At 37.3% G+C, this 22423-nt stretch overlaps 1 protein-coding gene across 2 annotated transcripts in view; it reads right to left on the reverse strand.

The window, feature by feature from the left end:
- Positions 1-473: 473 nt before the first annotated feature.
- Positions 474-22423, reverse strand: part of LOC124639935 (zinc finger protein 541) — a 244759-nt gene continuing 222809 nt past the window's right edge. For both annotated transcript variants that reach the window (XM_047177447.1, XM_047177446.1), the window contains 13 exons: positions 21497-21639; positions 19949-20089; positions 8565-8762; positions 8345-8483; positions 8017-8252; positions 7359-7931; positions 7062-7286; positions 6773-6977; positions 6338-6523; positions 6015-6253; positions 5814-5933; positions 5607-5704; positions 474-4568 (listed from right to left, as the gene is read on the reverse strand). In XM_047177447.1, the coding sequence (XP_047033403.1) occupies positions 4403-4568; positions 5607-5704; positions 5814-5933; positions 6015-6253; positions 6338-6523; positions 6773-6977; positions 7062-7286; positions 7359-7931; positions 8017-8252; positions 8345-8483; positions 8565-8762; positions 19949-20089; positions 21497-21639 (2669 nt within the window). In that variant the 3' untranslated portion in view covers positions 474-4402. The remainder of the gene's footprint in view (positions 4569-5606; positions 5705-5813; positions 5934-6014; positions 6254-6337; positions 6524-6772; positions 6978-7061; positions 7287-7358; positions 7932-8016; positions 8253-8344; positions 8484-8564; positions 8763-19948; positions 20090-21496; positions 21640-22423) is intronic.

Here is a 22423-nt window from a genome sequence, read left to right on the forward strand (position 1 = left end):
AATGCAACATTTCGCAGTAATATAACACCCACTGATTGCCAATACTTTATAACTTATAGCAGACTTTTGTTATTATTTCATTAAACACGTTATAACTCCCTTAATGCTAATGAATGACGGTAGCCGCCATACAAGAAAATACTCTCTACATGAAATAAGCTTTATATAGATTTATCACTTAATACGAGATGAGAGGTAGACCAAAATCGTCATTGTCATTTAAATAAAAAATACATTGAGTCCGTGAGACATGATAGACTGAGCTCGACGCGTAGCGCGGTGTAAAGGTCAAACAGTTACCATCTCGCCTAGGTGATCGCGTAGCAAGCGTAGCGCTGCTACGGCGTAGCTGGACGTAGTCAGGAACTTTGTTTTTCGGAACTTGCCATTTTATTTATTATCTTCGTAAGAGTAATGAATAATTATATTCCTTAGTAGTAAAGAATGGACATGTGGTTAAAAATAAAAACAAATTGACAAAACCTTCACCATATATTTATTAATAAAGACAATCTAAAAGATCACGTAGTAGTCATTGTCTTAAAAAATTAGTTACCCTAATAAATTTATCAATATATATAATAGAGATTAATTTTATTACTTATTGTTTCAAGGATATGCGAAGTTGTGAAGAGTCGCCCAGCACGGTAGGGTACAGGACTCGAGTTAAGTCGTTGTTCTTACGAATCATCACATTGATCGAATATAACAATGAATCTATTCATACAATACACTTACATCTTCCGATGATTACCTACGTCGTTTAATCTAAATGCTTATTCAATTTGGCCTAATGTGTCTACGCGAAGAATTGTGCTAATCTAGAAAGATGTCTACATTTTTTCCATAGTATTTTCAAAGACTTTTGTAATTTACAGAATTTTCAAAATCACAACACAGAGTGTAATATCAATTATCGTGCATTTGGCACGTGTACATTAATCGTCTACAGTTATATTACAAGTAAGTACGTATTAAGTACGTCGCACACGAGGCGCGGGCGCAGAGGCCGCGGCCGCCGCGTCGCTCGCGCTCTTCATACAAAATTAGAAGAATATAATATCCATTTAGACTTACAAAATATTAATACTATAGTAACATTTTATGTGTTGACACAAATACAGAAGTACTTACATTTACACTATGTGCCAGGACTACAGAGTAGAAACAAGACTCGGATTACAAGAACATTCAAGCGAACAGAACATCGGTTTTATTACAATAAACATTTACTTCCTATACGTAATTAGCGCTGTATTCATTGATGATTCATTATGTTACATTATTTGGTAAAACGTTTTCTTCACATTATTAGACTCTTCATACAATTGACTTTTAGTTATTGTTGTTTACAATATTCTGATAATGTAGTTGATGTAATTCGTGATATTAAATACTATAGACGTCCCTATTTTTTTAAAAGAAAACCATGAAAAAATAACGTCTTTTTGGTTTCATTAAACCTCTAATTTTACTTTCTAAGAGTATTTTATTTTAAGAAACAAAAAACAACAGAACAAAACACGACAGTGCGATCCGCACATCGGTTCTGGCCTAGCAGAACGGACGGTGGATCAATAAATGCAATTTCCAGTGCTTTTAGATATTAGAACGAAAATAAATTAAGAAAATAGTATAAAAATTAAAATTGTAAGGCACTTCTATATTTAAGTTGAAATAAGTTTTTGTTTAAATCGTCAATCTTAAGTTAATTTAATACTTAGCATGTGAGTGCATATTTCTAATCGAATACAGCGACATTTCCTAGTGTAGGTACGCTAAGTGCGCTCGTTACGGCGCGCTCTACATAACATCGATTCTCGCTAGAGGATACATTTGGTTAAATTAGGGTATCATTATAAAGCTATACCCTGACTAGTATGACTGGGCACATGGAATGGGTTAGTGACACCATGATTACACTACTAACAGTTAATTAATAATGAAAGGAAGGATAGTTATCTACATTTACGCGAAATTAATCAAGTGTAGGTATGTGAATTTAGAGAGTACCTTTCAGTCTTAATGGCTAAGAGTATTGTTAAAAATTATGTCTGGAGGGACTTGTCTTCAATAGATTGTAATACGACGTAGAACTATCTCCGGTACCGTAAAGTTTATTTTGGAAAAATATTCAGTATTTACATTCAGATAATTTTGTATGACTTACTTTTTACTCTATTTACGAAAATAAATATGTGCACTTGTGGTGAAGGACAAAGTGTCGATCTGTTCGTATGTGTCGGTCTAAAATAATTGAAATATTTTATTTAAGTACTTACTAAAACGTAAATGGCACATCGTCTCTTAGTTATATGAAACATGATGTTGTGTTACCTAATTAACCTTCACTTACGGGGTTTCAGTACAAGCCTTGCCTTAATCTAAACGAAACGCGTTTATTAATTTTAATTTGTGTCACTATCTTGTTCTAGTAAAATATCTATGTAAAATCAGTTACATCTAACGATTTGGCAGATCATTGGCATATCGAGTTACAAAGAATAGAATTAACTATTTGAAAATTTCGTCTAAATTGTTAAGATAGATTAACACAACCAAATAATCACACAAGTTAGTGATTTACAAATATTATGCGTTACATCATTAATATTATCAGACACGTCAGATTAAATTATACATCGTGTCGTATTTCAGCAGAACTTTCATCAGGTACTTGCGGAAAGAAAATCAATATATTTCCGGTAGATATTAAAAAAATAATACATCTTTATCTGCGTTGTACGATGAACGTCTGCACTATATCGCACTGGCAAGTGTATTTTTTAATGTGACATAACATTTAGACTTTAGTGTTGTCAACCAGTGCGATACACCGTAGACGCAGCTCTACGTGACAAAGTTCGAATATATCGAGCTAATTTCGTAATACTGGGCGCGTCGCACGCATCTTCATAGATATTGTTAAACATTAATGTAAAGAATTTGTTAATAACAGTGATGAAATAAAATGCAAGATCGTCATAACATGTCTTTTACGAGGAATTCTGCCCCAAAATTAATTTAGTCGTTAGAAGTATCGGAAGACAATAAAAGAGTAGACTAAGAAACATCACAACCACGAAGTATTTGTTATTGAGAACAAGTTGTTAAGTTTGGGCGCAGCGGAGTACCGAGTGCCAGGCTACTGTGACACACCCGCTAATACAAATTTGAGCAACGCCGGTTATTGCCCGCTTTGTACCATCAACTAATAGACAGAGTACGATGAAACAATAAACCATACACACATAGGTATATCACAACACGTAGGTACACGTAGACACATTTATATGACATTTTTATAGAAAAAAATGTTCATATATAAATAAATTAACTATACATTTTCAAGTATTAAATAATGGCTTATTCAGAACGATCAACAAGGAACTAGATAATAATATTACCAACATAAAATATAGCACATTTTGAGCATTCAATAATATTTGTGTAAAAAAATATTATCCCTCCATTTTGTAGAATTCCGTGAGCATTTCGGAATCAAGTGGAAATATGGTTCATTAATATTATAATATAATTTACATCTAATAAGTGACGGATATCAATTCATTGTTTAGTTACGATCAATCAAAAATATCAATCAGTTTTGTTTTTCCTTGATCGCACGAACTCACGGAACAATTGTAAACGTGTGAATATTTTGTCTAAGTGCGTTCAATTAACATCGATATGTGACTAGTAGATACGGACGCTGAGTTGATTCCGTTGTCTTAACTTTACACTAACTACAACAGAGCAATGACCGAAATCCATAGTGCATTCAACATAAAATTGTCTAATACGACTAGAAAAATAAATAGCAATGAATAACTACAAAATTAACAACGTAATGAGCAAACAAGCAAATGTAACAACGAGCTGAGCTCGCGACAAACGAAACAATCAATAGAAACGAGGTAGAGTAGTTACTACACGATTTATGTTATCACACGAACAATACAGTTGTAATACTTAATAAGATCAACATGTTGAATAGAGTTCGCGCCTCGACGGACCGTGGCGGTACAGCGCACTACTTGTTCTATCATTATTTACAACATCACACTTGCAAGTCACATAGAAGTCTGTCATATAAAAACTTTACGAAGAGCTACCTATTTATGTATCAATTTTCGTTATACAAAATATCTTTATGCGCTCTCTCAAAGCTTAGCGTTACGAGAAATTCCAAATTTTACTTTTATATAGGTATCTGTCCGAAGCTAATTCTTCTCTAGCCACTAGACACTACGTCGCTCTTTCTAGGTCAGTTTTAATTTAATCTATAATATCTATTTAGTAATCATAATAAATGCTTAGAGGGTTCAGCATTTAGTGTGGCGCGAGTGCGCGCGGGTAGCGGGACGTTAGTGCCGCGGCGCGGGTGGGAGCAAGGACTCGGTTACTGAGCGGGCGGTTTATTTTGGTATTCAGCTGTCGCGTGGGATCTGTCATCGGATCTTTCGACCTTTTCATAAGGCTTTTCGAGTTTTGGCCGTTTTGGCTCGGCGTCGAGTGGCCGGTGCGACTTCATGTGTGCGCTACGACTTTTTACTTTGTTAAATACTCTGAAACATAACAGGGTACACTATTAGAAATAGCAACACAAAAACACATGAATGAAGCGAGAGAAAAATAATTAAAACTTAAGCAGAATTGCAGATAAAGCAAGCGTGAAGCGTTAGTACTAGAGAAAACTTATATACATACAACATTAATAAATACACAAAAACTTTAAATATTAATCCTACGATAAGTACGACAAATAAATAAGATGTAAACCTCTTAAGCAATGGACATAAATTCACTGTCTTAGAATACAATGAAAATACATTACAATAGTTATATTTACATGAATCGCTGTCAAATGATAAGATTTATTCATAGTACCCTTAATATACAAGTACTCTAACTGTCTCGTCAAACGTCTTCAATTTGTATTTTAGCGGTTTAATGGCACGTAAGATACAGTATAAATAGCACACAACACTTCTTGAATTTCTGCTAATTTTAGTCTAACAAAATATACCTATTTCTTAATATTATTTCAATGAAGAATAGAATTTAAGTGCTTTTGAATTTAGGCACCGTGGATGCTTGGCACAAAGTACATTTTTTTGGCAAAGTTCGCCCCTAAATATTTCTATAATGAATAGATATTATTATATAATATAAATAAATATTAGATAAAAAGACAAAGTTTTGGCAAACATGAAATTGACGTGAATCAACATCAATAACTGTAATCTGGTATAAGTCAGTGGTCGTCAATATTCTGAACACTGGTCTAATACATCATTACGGAGCATTAAACACCGTACTTAGCGAGCCGTAGTTCCATCACAATAAAATTTTAAGATAATACCGCCCATCCCAGTTAGTTACTATGAAGCTGTAAATATTTCTCATAAATAAGTAATGCATGCACAAAAGGCAATTTAGGTGAAACCTCTACAGTTAGTTAAGGTGTTTATAAATAGATACCAAGAATCATGAGTTGGTACGGGTTACAGTTTTAGTGTTCCACATAAATTGCATTTGCGCAGTTCGCTGTATATGGGATACTGTAAGCGGTATGCAGACGTGGTCCACGTTTCGGAACTTACTTCCCGCATATCTTGCAGGGGAACTCCTCGGTATCGAAGGACGACGTGGTCGATGGGCACGGAGCTGACGAGTGCGCGGTAAACTGCCCTACAGAACCCTGGATGTAGATAAGTGGCGTGTATTAACATCCGTCAAACATTGGCGGTTCACTCGTCATTTAGCCGGAAGACATAATGTTGCAGCCCAGAGTGAATGGCGTTGCTTACTTGTGATGAAACCTGTTGGTCCATAGTCCAGCTCCGTAGGTACAGCGTTTTGTAATCTTTCGTGAGTTTTTTCCAGAAGTAGTAGAATTGTATACACTGTTTCGAGTCCTTTGTTCTTACCTGAAAAAAGAAAGTTTTCGTCAGTTTGTTGTATTTTTAGATTTTGTAACATTTTTATCCGCTTAGTATCTTCTAACTTACCAGTTGTGAAATTCGGTAAAAGTCCTTATCGTAATGGCCTAATCCAGCTAAGAAGGCTTCAACTTCGTCAGGTGCCCAGCGTGACTCGTGCTGCGCGGGCGCGGCGGGGCGCGACATGAGGCGCAGCGTGGCCGCGCGGATGTCGCCGCCGCATTCGCCCAACGTCTGTAGAGCGTACTCCCGCGTGTGCCCGCCCACGGGCATCGCAGCACACATGGCTAGTTCCATGAACATTCTCACTGAAAAAATAAAATATGATGTTAATTACTATATGGACTCCTGTGCCCTTCATATTTCACAGTAGAAATAGGAGTAACTATTACCTTCATTGTCATCTAGGGCATCATTGATGCCAGGGTCCCATAAAAGCTGTTCCGGTACTCGATGCAGATCTATGCGATCAGTGCACAGCGCTGGCAAGTCTGCCTGGAAGTCTCGACCAATGTTAATCTGAGGATGTCTTGGTTCCTCCAGCTGAGCCAGAACATCGGTTTGTGTTGCTGCTATCCCTGAAGAAGAAAATACCACTTTATTTAACAACCGTAGTATTTTACTGCAGGGTGAAGGTTTTGCTAACTCTCCTTTAATTGTTTGGTGTCTGTAGTCTTTGGAGAGTCGAGAAAGAGACATCATTATGATACTTCTGCCTTGATCTTCCATGGTGTCGTATGGTATGCCATGAGAAAAATCACGTATTTAATTATATTTTGTACATAATAGTTAAGGACAATAATTTCATATTCTGCGTTATTGCTTACCTGCAGTGCACTCTATGAGTAGTCCCGACCCTTCCCGATCTGGAGGCAGTATCGGCTGAGGCGTGTAATGACTTGAAGTTCGTCGCATGCGCGAGCGGAACGGACCAGCTGGTGACGCTCGGCGTTTGCGCCTCTGAGGGGAGGCAGGCACACTGCTTGGACTCAAGAATACTGCCGGCACTGAATCGCGACCTTCCACACATACCTAAAGAAAAAAAAATAGACGTCATTTATAAATCCAGTTTTTTGCGGGAGAACAGAGAAACAATTGTTAAAGTTTATGGTTTACTTGAAGCGAGTCGTGCTGCCATTGCTGCAACGGTGAAATGTTTGACGACGCCATACGACTGTGCCGACGAAAAGGCCGCTGATGTGAGAAGTCACGCGGACTGCTTGACAGAAGTGGATCTTCAGAGTTCAGCATAATCCGGCGTGGTGTAGGTGAAGGTTCTAGCGCATACGCATCTAAAGATCGACACTCCTCTGGTAGTACTTCTTCCAATGCTTCCTCCACCTAAACAAAAATATAGAAATGATATTGGAATATCATATTTTACGAAGAAAATCATGTAGACATTATAATTACCTCTTCTTGACTAGACATTGTGGCAGTGAAAAAGGCAGCTGAGAGTGGCGACGAAGCACGAGGTACTGTATGAGCCGGCGAGTGAGCGTCGTGAGAAGCTGGAGGTGTTGGGTAAGCCATTCCAGGTGATGGTTCGGCGTGATTGGAGTAGCTGCTTGGCGATGCGGCTGTAAACGACAACCCCGGAGAGCCTCCAGTAGAGTAAGACAAGCCGGGTGAATTTGCAGTATAGCCCATTCCGGGCGATGGAACAGGTGAACCTCCATGACAAGCACCAAAGTCAGCGAGAGATTCTGGTAACGGTGAATTAAGAACTGCAGCGAGTCGTCTGTTCGAAGGAAAAGTAACCGGGGAGCGTTCTCTTATTGCCGCTGCTACACTCGCATAATCTTCCAGTGAGGCAAGCTCCTCTAAATGGTCGTGTGTTGTAGTAAATTGAAACGTGTCTTCGTTTAGGGCTGGTGAGAAGTAACCATCATCTGAATTAAAGGAAACTCCGAACAGTTCTGGTCGAAATGTGAAGTCTTGTTGTGGCGATGATTGGCCGGGGTCAGATGCTGATCGCTTGACAGCCTGTCGAGAAAAATAATCATCAGAATCAGACAAAGAACAAAGATCAACGCTTTGATTAAATGTTAAAAATGTGAGTGTTGTATACCTTGGTATTCCCTTTTTTCAACAACTCAATAAGGGTTGAATCTCTTTGTGCGGCGCAGATGCTTGTTACTGCATTAGTAGCGACAGTGACGACAGGCGGCGCTCTGGGGGAGACAAATTGCGTTGACGTGGCAGCCGGGGACGCAGGTGATGCTGTTGACGTTCGGATATTAGACAACGGCGGTGGAGCTGGTGCCACGAACCCTGTGCGTGACGCTACGGAGTCTGTAGTTGTACCTGTCATAGAGGAATTTTATCATGAAACTGTTGGTTCGTTAAGTTTATTCTGTTGTGTGATGATGATGTCTTTGTCCTGTTTGTGTATGTACCTGTAGATGCTGTAGCAGCAACAGTGGCACCTCGGCGGCTTATGATCTTCTCTTCTATAAGCGCTCGTACAGATACTGATGCAGTTTGTAAAGGTGGTCCCGTAGATTCCTTCTTATCTAGTTTCTTGTTGTCAGAATCCTATAACAATTACAAGTTTTGTATTATATATGGATTTCGAGTAGTATGTTATTCACATGTTAATTTAGTAGGAAGAATTACCTTTTTAAAGTATCCACCGTGCAACCTCATGTGGCCATTTAGAGCGGGTATATTTTTGAACTTGCGGTGACAGAGGTTGCATTCTACCGGCTTGATGTCACTGGGTCGCGCGCTGCTGGCCGCAGCGCCGCTGCCCGCTCCGCTCGAAGCTCCGCTTGCACTTGCGCCACTCGCGACTTTCTGACTGCTTTGCTGCGTCTGTGAAAATCATGATGACTTTTGAAAAGTTCAAAAGACTTTCGTGCTAACCTATTACGGAGTTCGTAATTTTAAGGTATAAACTTTCGATCTTCTGTAGCTCGTTAATATTCTGAGTTAATTAATGGATTCTGATGGACGCCGCGTAATCCCTGACGGTTTAAGGGAAATTGGTAATTATAGGTCAATCCGGAGTCGTAAATAGCGGAGCGCGCTAACTTCGGTTAAAACAATGATAGTGAATAATGAATAAGGTAATATTTATTTGCGAAATTTTTCGTACAAAGCGCAACGGGAGCGCAGTGCAGTTATTCATTCACGTAGAATTTTAATTAGTTGCGGATTTCCGTCGCACCGCGTTGGCGTCCGACGCGTCGCGCGCCAACTCGTAAATTATATCTGATAAAATGTTTTAATGTCGGAATTATTCTATTTACGAACATTAGCATTCGAGTTTGTTCTACACGCGCAGTTAGGACCACGATTACGGCCATATTTTGCTAACATACATAAATAAAATACCGAGATTGCACGATAATGTTTATTGTTAATCGTTGGAGAAGCAGGTCTTAAATAACTATTCAAAAATAGCTTAAATGTTGAAGTAGAAGTGAGCAGGCTTAATGGCATTACGGGTGAGTCGGGTCGGGTCCAAACTTTCCGTCGCAACTGTAGTCGTAGTCTAGCAAGCAATAATACTTCAACGATACCCCGGCGTAGCGTAGGTACTTCGTAAATGTGATGGTAGTTGATTGTTATACGACTTCTCTTAAAAGTTGTTAAGAAAGACTGTTTAACTTTAAACATGTCAACTTTATGTGCGGTGAGATAGTGTGAATTCGTAATAGACAAAGTAACGAAACAAAACAGATTCATTAGATGGTCAGCAATTTCTATGTACACACTACACTGAATACGAAAAAAATACTAAATTAGCATCAGTTATTTGTAAATAGAATCTTTAACAAAAAAAAAAAAACGAAATATCACGAAAATCAATTACCAAGTAAACTTCACAATACGCATTTCAAAAATAGAAACCATGAGCGTCAACGTAGAGTAGGTATAATAACAAAAACCGAAAAACTTGTTATGCTCAAATACAAACAGTTAATTTAACGATAACTGACATAGGTACTGTGACGATAAAAATTCTCAAAGAAAACACAATAGCCTGAATTAATCCAATGAGACGGAGAAATGTCGCATAATATTAAGAAAACGTCTTTTACTTCAATTGAAATGACAATTTTTGTTTTAAAGGGTACACATAGACATAACAAAAATTTAAGCTGCGATCTTTTGTTCTAGACTGTATAGTGTACATTCCTCAGGGCTGAGTCTTGCCAGTAAACTAAGAAATACATAATAAAAATATTTTGTATAGGGAAAAAACTTAAGAGTTTTCCTAATTCATATTAGAAGATAATTAACCTAAAGAGAGAAAAATATGTATCACTGACCATCACTGACCATGTATTTTATTTCTTCGCACTGTGCTTTCATGCCTGCCTGTATCGTAGCTGAAGCTTAACTAGCTCGGCTCTACAATTAAGACTATTCAGGCTGCAATACTACGCAAATAACACTAGCAAACATTATAACGTAAAACTTCACAAACTAATATAGCAAACACTTGGTTTTATTGCGAAATACACGAAAACTCTAAACTAGAATTGAACCACTTAAACTAAACACATTGGAGGCGCTCTAATGACGTCACCGTTGTCAGGGCTGGCACGCACAAACAAAACGCTGTGTTATGTCTTCATTTGTACAGATAAACGCTTTTTGTCACGTGACTAATAACGGTACAGAGGACACATGTTAAAAGTGGGCCGTGGGACTGTAATTTATTTGATTTGAAGCTTTTTTCGCGAGAGCAGCCCTAACGCGCCATTAGGGCTGGCTCGTTAGGTTAATGTGGAGGTGAGAGCAGATGTTCTGTAGAGCTGGCTGTAGCGTTTTTGCTATACATCATCCGAACTGCAGTTGGCTCTAGTATTGTGCTTTTTTGGTCTGGACCGTTCTTGCGTCGTTATTGTTGCGCAGTTCGCAAATGGCACTCAATTTAGCTATGAACTAGATCAAATGCGGCGCTTTTTTGTCTTACACTACGTCTCGTACATTAATTTATGCGTTTATTTTGAGTAAACAGAGATTTCAGAGTGATCAGAATTGATACTGTACATAAAAATATCATTTGTCAAAACTTTTTTGTGAAGATGAAATCCATAAAAAGCATAAAGTCTACTACTATACTAAGATAATTCCAAAGATAACCCATATAAATAGCACCATATAGCCACTTTTTCTAAATTAAAATAAATACATACCTTCTGAAACGGTTTACTAGTTGGCTTACTAAACGTGTGAGTTTGAAAAAGCTCCGTTATCCAATTGTCCATATCTGCACAATTCACGTTTAACTAAATCCTAAAACGTCCCATGCAATACGGCAAAATTATTTGTCCAAACACGAATTACTTTGCGACGAAACTATGATGTTCATCTCGTGGGATTCGAACACAAAATGACGATACAATGAATGGGAAAGATATCGAAGAGATGACCCCTCGATTAATCTCCAAGCTCGCGAATCGAGATAACTGACCAGACGCTTAACAAAAGCTGCAGTTTGTATGAACGCCAATTTGCATAAACTTAATAGAACACTCTATTTGAACAAAAACATTATTATTTTCTTGTGAGAATATTAATTTTATTCAATTACGAATAATAGTCAAAAGAAGTTTAGAACATTGCTTTTATATCTGAGCCGTTATTTTAAAATAAATGGCTTTAGTCTACTTCGGTCAAAATACGTAAAATAAAAGTTGAGTAGCAGAAGTGTTGATAAAAGTTTTTATTTCACGGGTTAGTATTAGTTTGAATTATACATCTTTATAGTAACTGCTATAATATAGATCAAATAGGTGCTAAGACATTGAAATCTTCGCAAATATACCTGAAAATAGTTCAAATAGTTTTCGCCTGCTTTCTAAGTATTCAGGTATCTTCAGAGGAATTAACACATTAAACTCTAAAGTTTAGCAGGATGATCTTTTCTTAGATGTTATTGATATTTTTATTTGACTTAATAATGAATATTTATTTATTAACAATCGTAAATATTTCGTATAGCTTCTGCATCTTAAAACAATTTACAATGACCGGAGTGTGTCAGAATAATTCAAATCTATTGTCATACTCGTGTGAAAAATTAAAAATGCTGATTTTTGGAAGCCAACAAGTAAGGGTCACGCAAAGTCTGACATTAAAGTTGAGGGGCGAAGGGGCCACGTGGCGTCGAGGTCATAGGTTAGAAAGGTCAAGTCTCCACTTTTTAAAATAGGGTGTCCCCTTAAACTATTCATCTTTTAATGAAATAATTTAATTGCTTGTGTTCGTTTTCTGGAACAACTGTCTCAACAGTATTACCTCCTACCGTTATTGCAAAATGTTATTCTATTTAGCGAATTGAAAAACGTTAAATTATAGCCCCTATTTGAGGGTTACTGAAACGAATGTGTCAAAGAAAAATGTACTTCAAAAGACATTTCTTTGAAATAGAAATGTATTTTCGCGACATTTGATCCGTCTACGTTTACCATGGGGCTTGAGTTTTATAAACAGCTTAGCGAATAAATATTTTTTATAGGCTGTCGGACGTGGTATTAGAAAACGATCTATTATTAGGTACACGTGCTTTAAGTAGATGTTACGCTTAGGAGATAGAGGGAGTCACGTAAGTGCTACGTTAGGTACACGTCTTCAATTATGCATCGGGACGTTTATCGGTGCGAAGCGGGCCGCACCTGCGTCGTTGTCACCCTACATTATTAATGGAGCGACTCGAGCGGGGATCGCAACGTCGCTCGCCCTAAAACAATGACACCGTCTTTATAAACGATCCCTTTTCTAGCAAAAACTTATGAATTATTGTTGGATCTCTCCAGAAGGGCTGCCACTGTTTTTAATCAACGTGCGATGTTTCGGGGATTACTCTATGCATATGTTATGGTGTTAGTTAATTTAGTCACAGAACCGTTATTATTCACTTTAAATTGAGAGCGCCTTAGAGATGATCAAAAATAGAGTGTAACATCTGTCAAGGGTAACAAATTTAATTTCACTTTTGAGTTTCTTTTTCTTCGCCCCCATTAAAAGTCCCTGAAATTAATATATGAAAAGTTTCGCGGGGCCAATGTTCGTTTTCTATTTTCAATATTGGCGATTGTATCTCGGGTGAAGTTTGGTAAATTTCTTTGCATCAGGGGTGAAAAATCAAAAGTCCATGAGATATTTGAACAGATGACAGCTGAAAAAGAATCGAATTCGGAGCGAAGTTGCTGGTACCTATGTACAAAGACGTAGAATTTGATAAGAGACAGCGACGAATTCTTTTGGGACGTGGTTTGAGATGAGGGTACACTAGCGTTCTTTGTTCTCTAAAATACTAAAGCGATATGTGTTGAAGTTTTTTCATTTTGTCTGAATTCAAGATGTTTGAAGCCCTGACAGAAAACTAGATTTTAGGTTTTTAGGAGCTGTACCTATAAGTTTTTATCATCGAAAGTATAAATTACTTACTCGAATCAAGAAAAGTTGATTTCAAGTATCGACATAATATCACAACTATAAAATACCTGTAAATAAAGTGGCGCACCGTTCATGAATGCGCCACATTTTTATAGTAGTCTCAAATATAAAGCTGGCAACACCTTCCCCGTGTATTGCAGCCTCATGCACGGTAAGAATGGCGCTGGTCCTTAGAGGCAGCAAATGTAATTTGTGGTTCGCGTCAAAAATTGCAGCGGTGGCGGGCCCAATCTTCACTTATTGAGCGCTGTGCCCAGCGGGGCCGCTAAACATGTATTGACCACGCCGAAAATTGGTTTCTATTGAAAATTCCCGCGTATTTTCAACGGAAAATGGGCTCTTATTTTGTATGGTGACAGTTTTGGAACGTGAAGATGTTTGCTGTGTTATGTTATGTTGTAAGATGTCCGTCGCTGGTCTGGATTGAGAAGTTAAGGAATTTATGTATGAAAATGTTTTCTATTTTTATAGCGTTGTGAGTGAGCAAAATAAATATATTATGTATAGTCAGTCGGTAACTTAAGAGTTTGGAATAATGTAGGCAACCTCAAAAACCTTTATCGACATGTGGCATTTTGTTAACGAAGACTTCATTCCCGTAAATTATTTTTGATTTGAGATCCGGTTAGAATTTAAACGAAAAAGTTAATGTATTTATTAAAAAAAAAACAGAAAAATCCTCGCGTGGAACTCAATAGAGCTGTTGTAACAATAATGAACACGCCATATTGGCGTCAGGGGTGTCAGCTCTTCAATGACTGTATTCAACTTGGAAATTCCACCAAATTATGTTTCACTACTCAATAGGTACGCTTTTTCAATACGATTTCCCCGCGAGAATAAATGTCCTTTGAATGCACTTGTAAATAAAATATGGATGTCTGGATATTGGCAAAAGCGGCACGTCTTGAATGATAAAGGAAGGTTGTACCGGAAAGTGGGTTATAATGTCAAACGTTTTTGTGTCACCTCGCAGAAAAGTAGAAACTGTATAATTAGCCCTAAACATTTTACTGTATCCGATTCAACTAAATAACAAAACTTCCAATTGAAAAAGTTAAATAAAAACCACAAAAACTCATTCTAGCTCTGCAACCTTGATTGTAACAAAATTAAGCGCAAATGGTTTTAATTTTAGATTGGCTGTTTACGGCCAAATGGACTCTCTATATTAATCGAGTTTACGTAACAAACAGCTCTTTGTGTGCTGCACACTGCAGTGCAATTTCAAACAATGGCACTGTTCTAAGAAACACAATTTTCAGGCGTTTGTTTCTAACATGTTAAGGTTTAGATGACAACTTGACGCGCGTTTAACAAATTTTATTGGCCGCAAGCCAGGCTGCTTGCATGACGTCTTCAGATCTTAGCTGCGGTCAAGTAAACTCCAAATAAATCTTTGTTCCAAAAATCTTGGAGAACTAGATTCAAGTTGGGATTTGTAACAGTTTCAATTTGTTGTTGACGTATGACTTGTTTTATTTATAAAGTTTGAATGGCCAAATATTTCGGCCGGTACGCAAAACAAAGCAGTGTAAAGCCATGTATTCACTGGGAAACAATATTTCAGATACACAGTTTCTGAAACATCACGTAGATGTTTACAGCAACAATGTTTCGGAAACTCTGCCGACCACATCGTCCACAGAAACAAAATTATATGTTTCTGAAACAAAATTATTTGTATCAGAAACACGTAGATATTGTTTCTGAAACAGTGTTTATAAACAATTGTTTCTCAGTGAATACATGGCTTAATATTCTCTATCAAACACAGACGATACAATTAAGCCGAATAGCCGAAACAATCATAAACCGCACACATAGATAATACTCCAGTGACATGAAAGCCGATCACCGATGTCAATGTCAGGCGCCAAACGTGTTCTATTACGGCGGTGTGCAACTGGCCCATAATTATGGCTGACGTCTCGAGCCGATTGCTAGCTAACCCCCGCCCGCCGGCGATATGTTCCTGACACAGCAAACCCATTGTTATTAACACAAATCGATTCCAGACGAAATTCGAGAGGCTATCCAGTTGTACTCGGAAAATGCCTACGTGATCTCCTATATTGAAAGCTTTATTAATATTAAATATTACAAGTAATTTTGGACCTTATCCCGATGGAATAAAGTTTGAAATTAAATACTTTCTTCGTAATAAAGTTGAAAAGTGGTAAACCGCAAAAGTGGTGAACCGGTGCGGTCGGATTACAGTTAAAGCGCAGTTGTGGAGATGTTTCATGCTTTTTTCCTACAGATTCAATCTCTTATTTTTGGCAAAACATTAAACTGTGGGTAAACCAGACTATTCAAGTTAAATGAAAACTGATGTTGGTTGATTAGTTCAGCTAGAAAATTAAAATATGGATTTAGTATGGGCAATGAATAAAAGCCCTAGTAAATAAAAACTTTTTCAATTATTACAATGCGTAAATAGCCTACAAATTATCCCGAAGTACTAAGCTACGTTCCGATGTCAGCTACACAATACATTTTTATAATTTACTGAAAAATGCTTGGAGACATACAAAAGGATGCAGCATATTTCATTTTAAATGGCAACAACTGGCGACAAATATGTGTAATTGAATTCTCGTACTGTTTCCGAGAAAATCGCTGTGAAATAAATCCGCACAGTTACAGTATTGCATTTAATACCAGCCGAGTTCGGTTTGTTCGAATTTCATACATCATAATAAATGGCGTTTTTGTGAACTATTTCACGTAAAACACAAAGGCTTTTTAAAAGTCTCCATTTCAGTATTCCGTTATTACGACATGCATGCATGCGGAGCTTCTCAGTAAATTAGGACTGGTAACACACACTGCACTGTTAAGGAACCCCCGCCTCCTTCATGTCCCACGGGTTAATACAACATACAGGCAAAATTCATTTATGTTAAGAGCAAGCAAATCTTTCAATGTAATCTCGCGTGATGTTGTTGACTTAGATTTGTTCAATACCAGTGTTGCTCGTCTTAAGCGTTGTCTAGTTAGTAATTTTTTTATTTAACTTTTTTTTTATAATCACAGGCAATACGAGTTGTTACTATTTTTCCAGAAACCAATCGAAATTTTCTTTTTTATTAGTATGTAAATCTAATTGTGAAAACTTGTAAATGGCCTTCAAGTGTCATATTATTTCTCTCATATTGTTTCCTCTAGCTGTAAGTTTTCCGAAAATGTTAAAATAAATAAAATAAATAAATGCCAAATGCCGTATGATTTTATAGAGACGACAAATAAATACTTTGTTGAAAAAGGGGGATTTTTAAAACTGCGTGTATTTGGTATTGAAAAGCTTTGTAGACTATTGGTGTCACTACGTGCTAAATAATTCTGGTATTGGAAGCATGAATTTCAATCACATTTCGATCTCTTCAATCTCTGATGGCATTCAATGAACGCGAACATCCCGCTATAATCCGTCTAAACCTCGTTAGCGAATACATGAGTATTCAATAATTAAACAACGGGTTTACACTGAAAGCCTTTGTCAATGTTATGACGGAATTATATTCGTGAGTACACCGGACCGTTCGTAATTATGTGCTCGTGTGGAACCGGCTTTATTGCTTCCTGCAGGTGACGTCGAATCAGGCTCCGATCAAAGTGAGTGCTTTTAATAAACCCCGACGCATACCTGGTCTGCAATGCCTATTTAATGTTCAACCCCTTCTGTCAACAGTCCACAACAATAACACAAACTAACCTCTAACGTGCGTAACGAGAGTCCATTTTCGAGTGACAGTTACCGATCGTAATAATTATTTGTGTGATGATATTTTCGGTGTTCGTGTAAAAACTGATAGAGTATAGTGAATTTTCCGCATGTTAAATCAACTGTATTCGAGTGTATCTCGTGTCTGCGTGAGTTTTAATGAGTGGAGCGGTGTAATTATTTTTGCTATGTGCGTCATGTTTGTTTTGATTCGTTCGTTTTGCCGAATGTGGCGGAATGTTTGTGCCGGGATCATATTTTGAATTTATTGTGTGCAGTCAGACGGAATTGCGAAATAATTGCCTCTACGTACTTCTGGTATACAAGTACTTTATACAGGTTACTGAACGTTACATAATTATAAACGTACGTTAGTGAACCAATTTCATAATTATATGTTACATTAGAATCAAACGTTTTTATTGAATCTAATTTAAATCAATGCTGCCCCTAATAAAAACAGGTGCGCCCAAAACTAATAAGTTTCAAATGTCCCACATCTAATAATAGCACATTTCTCATTGGAAAGTTCTCATCGTAACTTGTATTGAAATAGCTCCCTATAGTGCAAAATGTTAGTGGGTCTAGTTCGATACAATGCGATAAAACCGGTTCAAACTGGGTAGGCCTTGAAGCATGGCGTCTATGGGACGGAACAGGTGGCGTGCGGTGGACACGGGACCGTATTCGCAAGCTCCCTTACTATGGAACTTTCACGTTTGTGTTATGAGTTTCAATCGACTTTAGGGTGGACCAAACTTATAAGTAGGTATGTTCGTATTCAAATGATTGCTTGTGAAATCGTGTGGCATTATTACTTCAAAAGAGAATACGTCGATATTTTTTTTGGTCACAAAAATGCATCGAAAATTAAAATGTATAATTTATCATTACTTAAAAAAACTGTATTTATGTTTTTAATCAACAAGACAACACGACAACACATGAGATATTAATCAGTAATATTATGTCACTGAATAATCGTATTGCAATACAGAATCACAAAAATATATTCGTATCTTTAATCCATGGTAGGGGTTGTCCGCGACCACACCTGAATTATTAAACCCTGACAAAAGCTGATGAATGGCCGATTTAATTCACCGGCGATTCGCACTCCAATCCGCGATGTATCGCCATTTGCATAAGAATCCCGACCACCCTACTTCCCACGGTCCACTTACATTGTTTTCATACTAGAATCACTCACTAGGATTCTTAATTCAACTTGGATTCTAAGTAATAATAGTCGATTATGTTCTAGTTGCAGCTTTCAATTTCCAACGATTAATTACAGCTTTAATACACGAACAATTTCGCTCGCGAAGTTTCCATATTATTGAGCTGTTATTTTCCTGTTTTATGAATAGAAAAATGTTGACGGGCGTTTTGCTGAATAAAATATCGCGTAATTTGTTCGTCGCAAATGCGATGGGTTTCATGCTGCCGGGTGTTCCTAAAAATAAATTTAAATAAGTAATCTTTTCGCGAGTTGTATTGATGTTGTTAATTTTAAAAGGATAACAAAAATTCCATGACAGTCTTATAAGTGTCGTCACGTTCTTTGCGTTATTCTTTACCATGTTTTATCATGGTACAAAAATATTTATGTTTTACAAGCAAATAGATTTAATCTCTATTGACGAACTTTGGACCTCCGACCCAGTTCAACAATGCAATGTCTTCAAGCAAGTTATAAATGGTTTACCCGAGACTCATATGTACACATACACTATAACATATGTGTGTGTACTTAGATAAATGTGCGCGGTGGTTACTTAACGATACACAATCTACAACGTGGCTTGAATTGTTGTACAAGTCCTACATAGGATTTACTGCTGCGTCGGCTACGAAACTCCGTAGAAGTTTGCGGTCGGCTACGTAGCGTAGCCAGTATTGTTACACGCTACGCCGTAGCCTGTTTTGTTTTCGCCCAGATGTGTTATTGTTTGGCGTGCGCTGTTAGTTACGGTCAATGTTGGATGAAAATTATTTGAGTTGACCGGCAACTATCGTTCTACGGGGATTGGTCTTTTTGTTCCAACGTTTTAGTGGTTTATTGCTACGGTACGCTAAAATACAGCAGCAATATTTAACCTAGTTTTATATACAAGCTACTACATCTTTATTTTGGTAATCACGTTAGTTAAGCGGCATTTAAAAAATAACAGCATCTTGATTACGTTTTACATTAAATGCTAATGAACCTCGGGTGGGTAATGAGAAAAAATTAACGCTTGAGATGTTTTGATGATGACGACGGCACTTAAAGAAACAAATTACAATCCTACTAATTAACAAAGGGAGTTCTCAGTATTGTGTAAGCTCCGTATTTTTCTTCTTTCTTCGACATAAATAGGTAAAAAAGTTGTTATCGTACAACACAAGACTTGGGCTTGGTGCTGCTCGCTTTGCTAGTCTTTTCCGTATTTTTCTTATAGTTCTTCCTTATCACAAAGAAGTTTAGAGTATGAATACGACAAGCTATGAAGGACTTATTTTGTTTTCTTGAAGCTTACTCATTAAATGAAGAACTTGGCGTAGCATAGTTGTCACAAAGATCAAGACTGAACTTTCTTTGTTGGTGTTAACTTGATAAGTTGTGGAGATGACTTGTTTACATGAATCTAATAGAAAAAATATACAAGGGTGTTATAAGTTTGACAGTTATAAATGTCTTAAATAGATATACCAATTTGGATGCGGTGTTTTTACATGAATGCTGGTTTTAGACATGATAACATACCTTTATTTTTTTTCTTATACAATTTTATATTTGAGATGTACCAATTCTTTTCCAGCTAGGCAGCTTGCTTTGCATACATACTGGAGTGTAAAGAAGTTGGTATCTTACCGTACAAGACTTGGGCTTGCTACTGGTCTTGGGTTTGGGCCTCGCGGGAGGAGTGGGGGGCGCGGGCGGGGTGCAGGGGGGGCTTGAGTCGCTGGTCGCGCTGCTTGAAGTCGCGTTCGATTTGTCCGATCCGTTGCTGGACTGTAAGAAAGAAAATTTTATTAGTACAAATATATTTAAGTGAAGAAACATATTTTGATTTCGTTCAATCCTTAGTTCGTTCAGTTCTTAAGTTTCGTTAAAATATTTTCATGATATATTTTTTTATGAATAAATAAATAATATTTAGCATAATGATATTTACTGTCTTGTTAGTATTGGTTTTTTATGTAGTGGGTGCACTTAAAAGTATAAATAACTTAAACCACAAGGACCTTAAAAGTAAATAATCATAGCTGTCCCGTGCGGTAATTGAAAACCTGACACGCTTTGTTGAAGTAATTTTATCAACAATGCCTAGCGTGCGAATAACGTGTCCAGTAGGCAATAGGTCTTACCAGCCAGGATTAAAACTAATAGTTTTCACTTCTTCCTAAATAGTGTAAAAACTCCTTTCACTGCAATTCAAACAATTTATTGTATTGGAGAAGTTTTTATGTTCAAGTTAGGTAGTTGTTCTGTTTTGTAGCTCTGTCGTTTGGTAGACAAATACGAGAATTCTTATAAGCCTTTAGAATACAGGTTTATTCAAAAGGAGCAATTAGAAGCTAGATACTTCATAAGAAGTACGTAACAATTTCGCATTTACATTTACTACAATAAGTGCCAGATATATTCAACAAGTCAATTTAATAAAACAAACATCACAGCTAACCCTTACACGTCCACTTGATTTAGCAGAACACGAGTATAGATAAACACCAGCATATTGGCGGACGTTTTTTGTCAGAACCTTTAATGGCGGGAAATTAAAAGAGCACACACAACGCGGATTTCGGGCTAATTGCTTAATTAATAAGGGCGGTGGCTGAGTTTACACGAATGGCCAGTTGGAAACCCGCCAGACATGCCTAAGTATAAAAAGCTAGATTAATGACGGACTAAAAGCAGTATATGAACTAACTGATGGGAAATTAGCGGATTAGGGTTGCGCACGTTTTTGCGGCATGTTACACCGTAGTGATGTGACTAATTTATAAAAATACATCAGTCGAGCCTGTGGCATTAGAAAATGTAATTTACTGCGGCAATGCGGGACTGCTGTAAAGTCTATTATTAAATATAAATAGACTGCCGTTTGGGCACAAAATTGCTCTTTATAGAAGCTACAGAGGTTAATTTTAGTTAAACGAAAACTCGGTTTGTTTTATTAGATTTTGTTGGTAAACAGGTGTTGCTGATGTTGTCTCACTTGTTCTCATATTTTAGTAGAATTTTACGTCAGACTACCTATGCCCTATTTTTGATCACGCTGATGTTTTTTCATACCAATAATACGTGAATAATCAACAACAAACGTTAACCCAAATGACATATTTAAAGTACATAAATAGACTTAAATACAACTATGTAATGTTAAAATATATAATGCAGTATAAGTATCCTTACATCAGAATGTGGGGGCTGCGTGCGCGCGGCTGGCGGCGAGATGGGCGACGCGACTCGCTGAGCGTTCGCATTCGCGGTCGCGTTCGTCGTCACTTCGCGCTCGGCACTAGCAGGCGCACTAGTGGTTGGCGTGCCTGATGAACCTGAGAAAAATAAAAACGTATTATGAAAACTTATTGAGAGTATATTAGTCTAAATAAGGTACTTGCTATAGGGCTGCGGGGCCCTGGTACATAAAAGGCCTACGACGAAACACGACCGGTTTTTAGTCAGTAAAAGTCTGACACTCCCTCACCGCTGCTAACCCACAGCGGGAGGGGTCATTTGATGATTTTCGGCGTCGTTAAAAAAAGTTACTTGTTACAAGCAGGTTATTAATTTAATATTGAATATAGGTGGAGAAAAATGCACATTCTAAGTAGCAAACGAAAGTTTAGTTTTGTGCCCCATTGGTGCATACAAGCTACTTTACTTAACTTTACTTATATGGAGTTTTACATCCTATTAGTACAGCACAACTCTGTTTAACGCATCGATGGAAACTAGCGTAGTATTATGACGGTTCACAGTTCAATAATAAAACGCTGCTTCGAATAATTTATTTGCGTGAACCGCGCCACTTCGGCGTGTTAATGCGTTATTCGAAGTGGTAACTATCGTGGCTTCAGTAGTAGGCAATCAACGGTTATGGCCTGTTAAAACTGCAGCGACTGTTTCACACACTCCACTTTTACGATGTACTTCGGTTTTCTTATGTTCATGACGTTTCTAATTGTTAAACTTGAACACTCCGTTTTTGTTATTTGACGTATAGTGGGTATTATCTTGACATTCGTTTTATTCGCGTTAATATAAAAGCAAGATCATGCAATTATCTGCAAGAATATTCGTAATTATAAATATAAAATGGTTTTAACTGGTAAAAAC

The sequence above is a fragment of the Helicoverpa zea genome, chromosome 20, assembly GCF_022581195.2.
Source record: "Helicoverpa zea isolate HzStark_Cry1AcR chromosome 20, ilHelZeax1.1, whole genome shotgun sequence".
Lineage (NCBI taxonomy): Eukaryota > Metazoa > Arthropoda > Insecta > Lepidoptera > Noctuidae > Helicoverpa > Helicoverpa zea.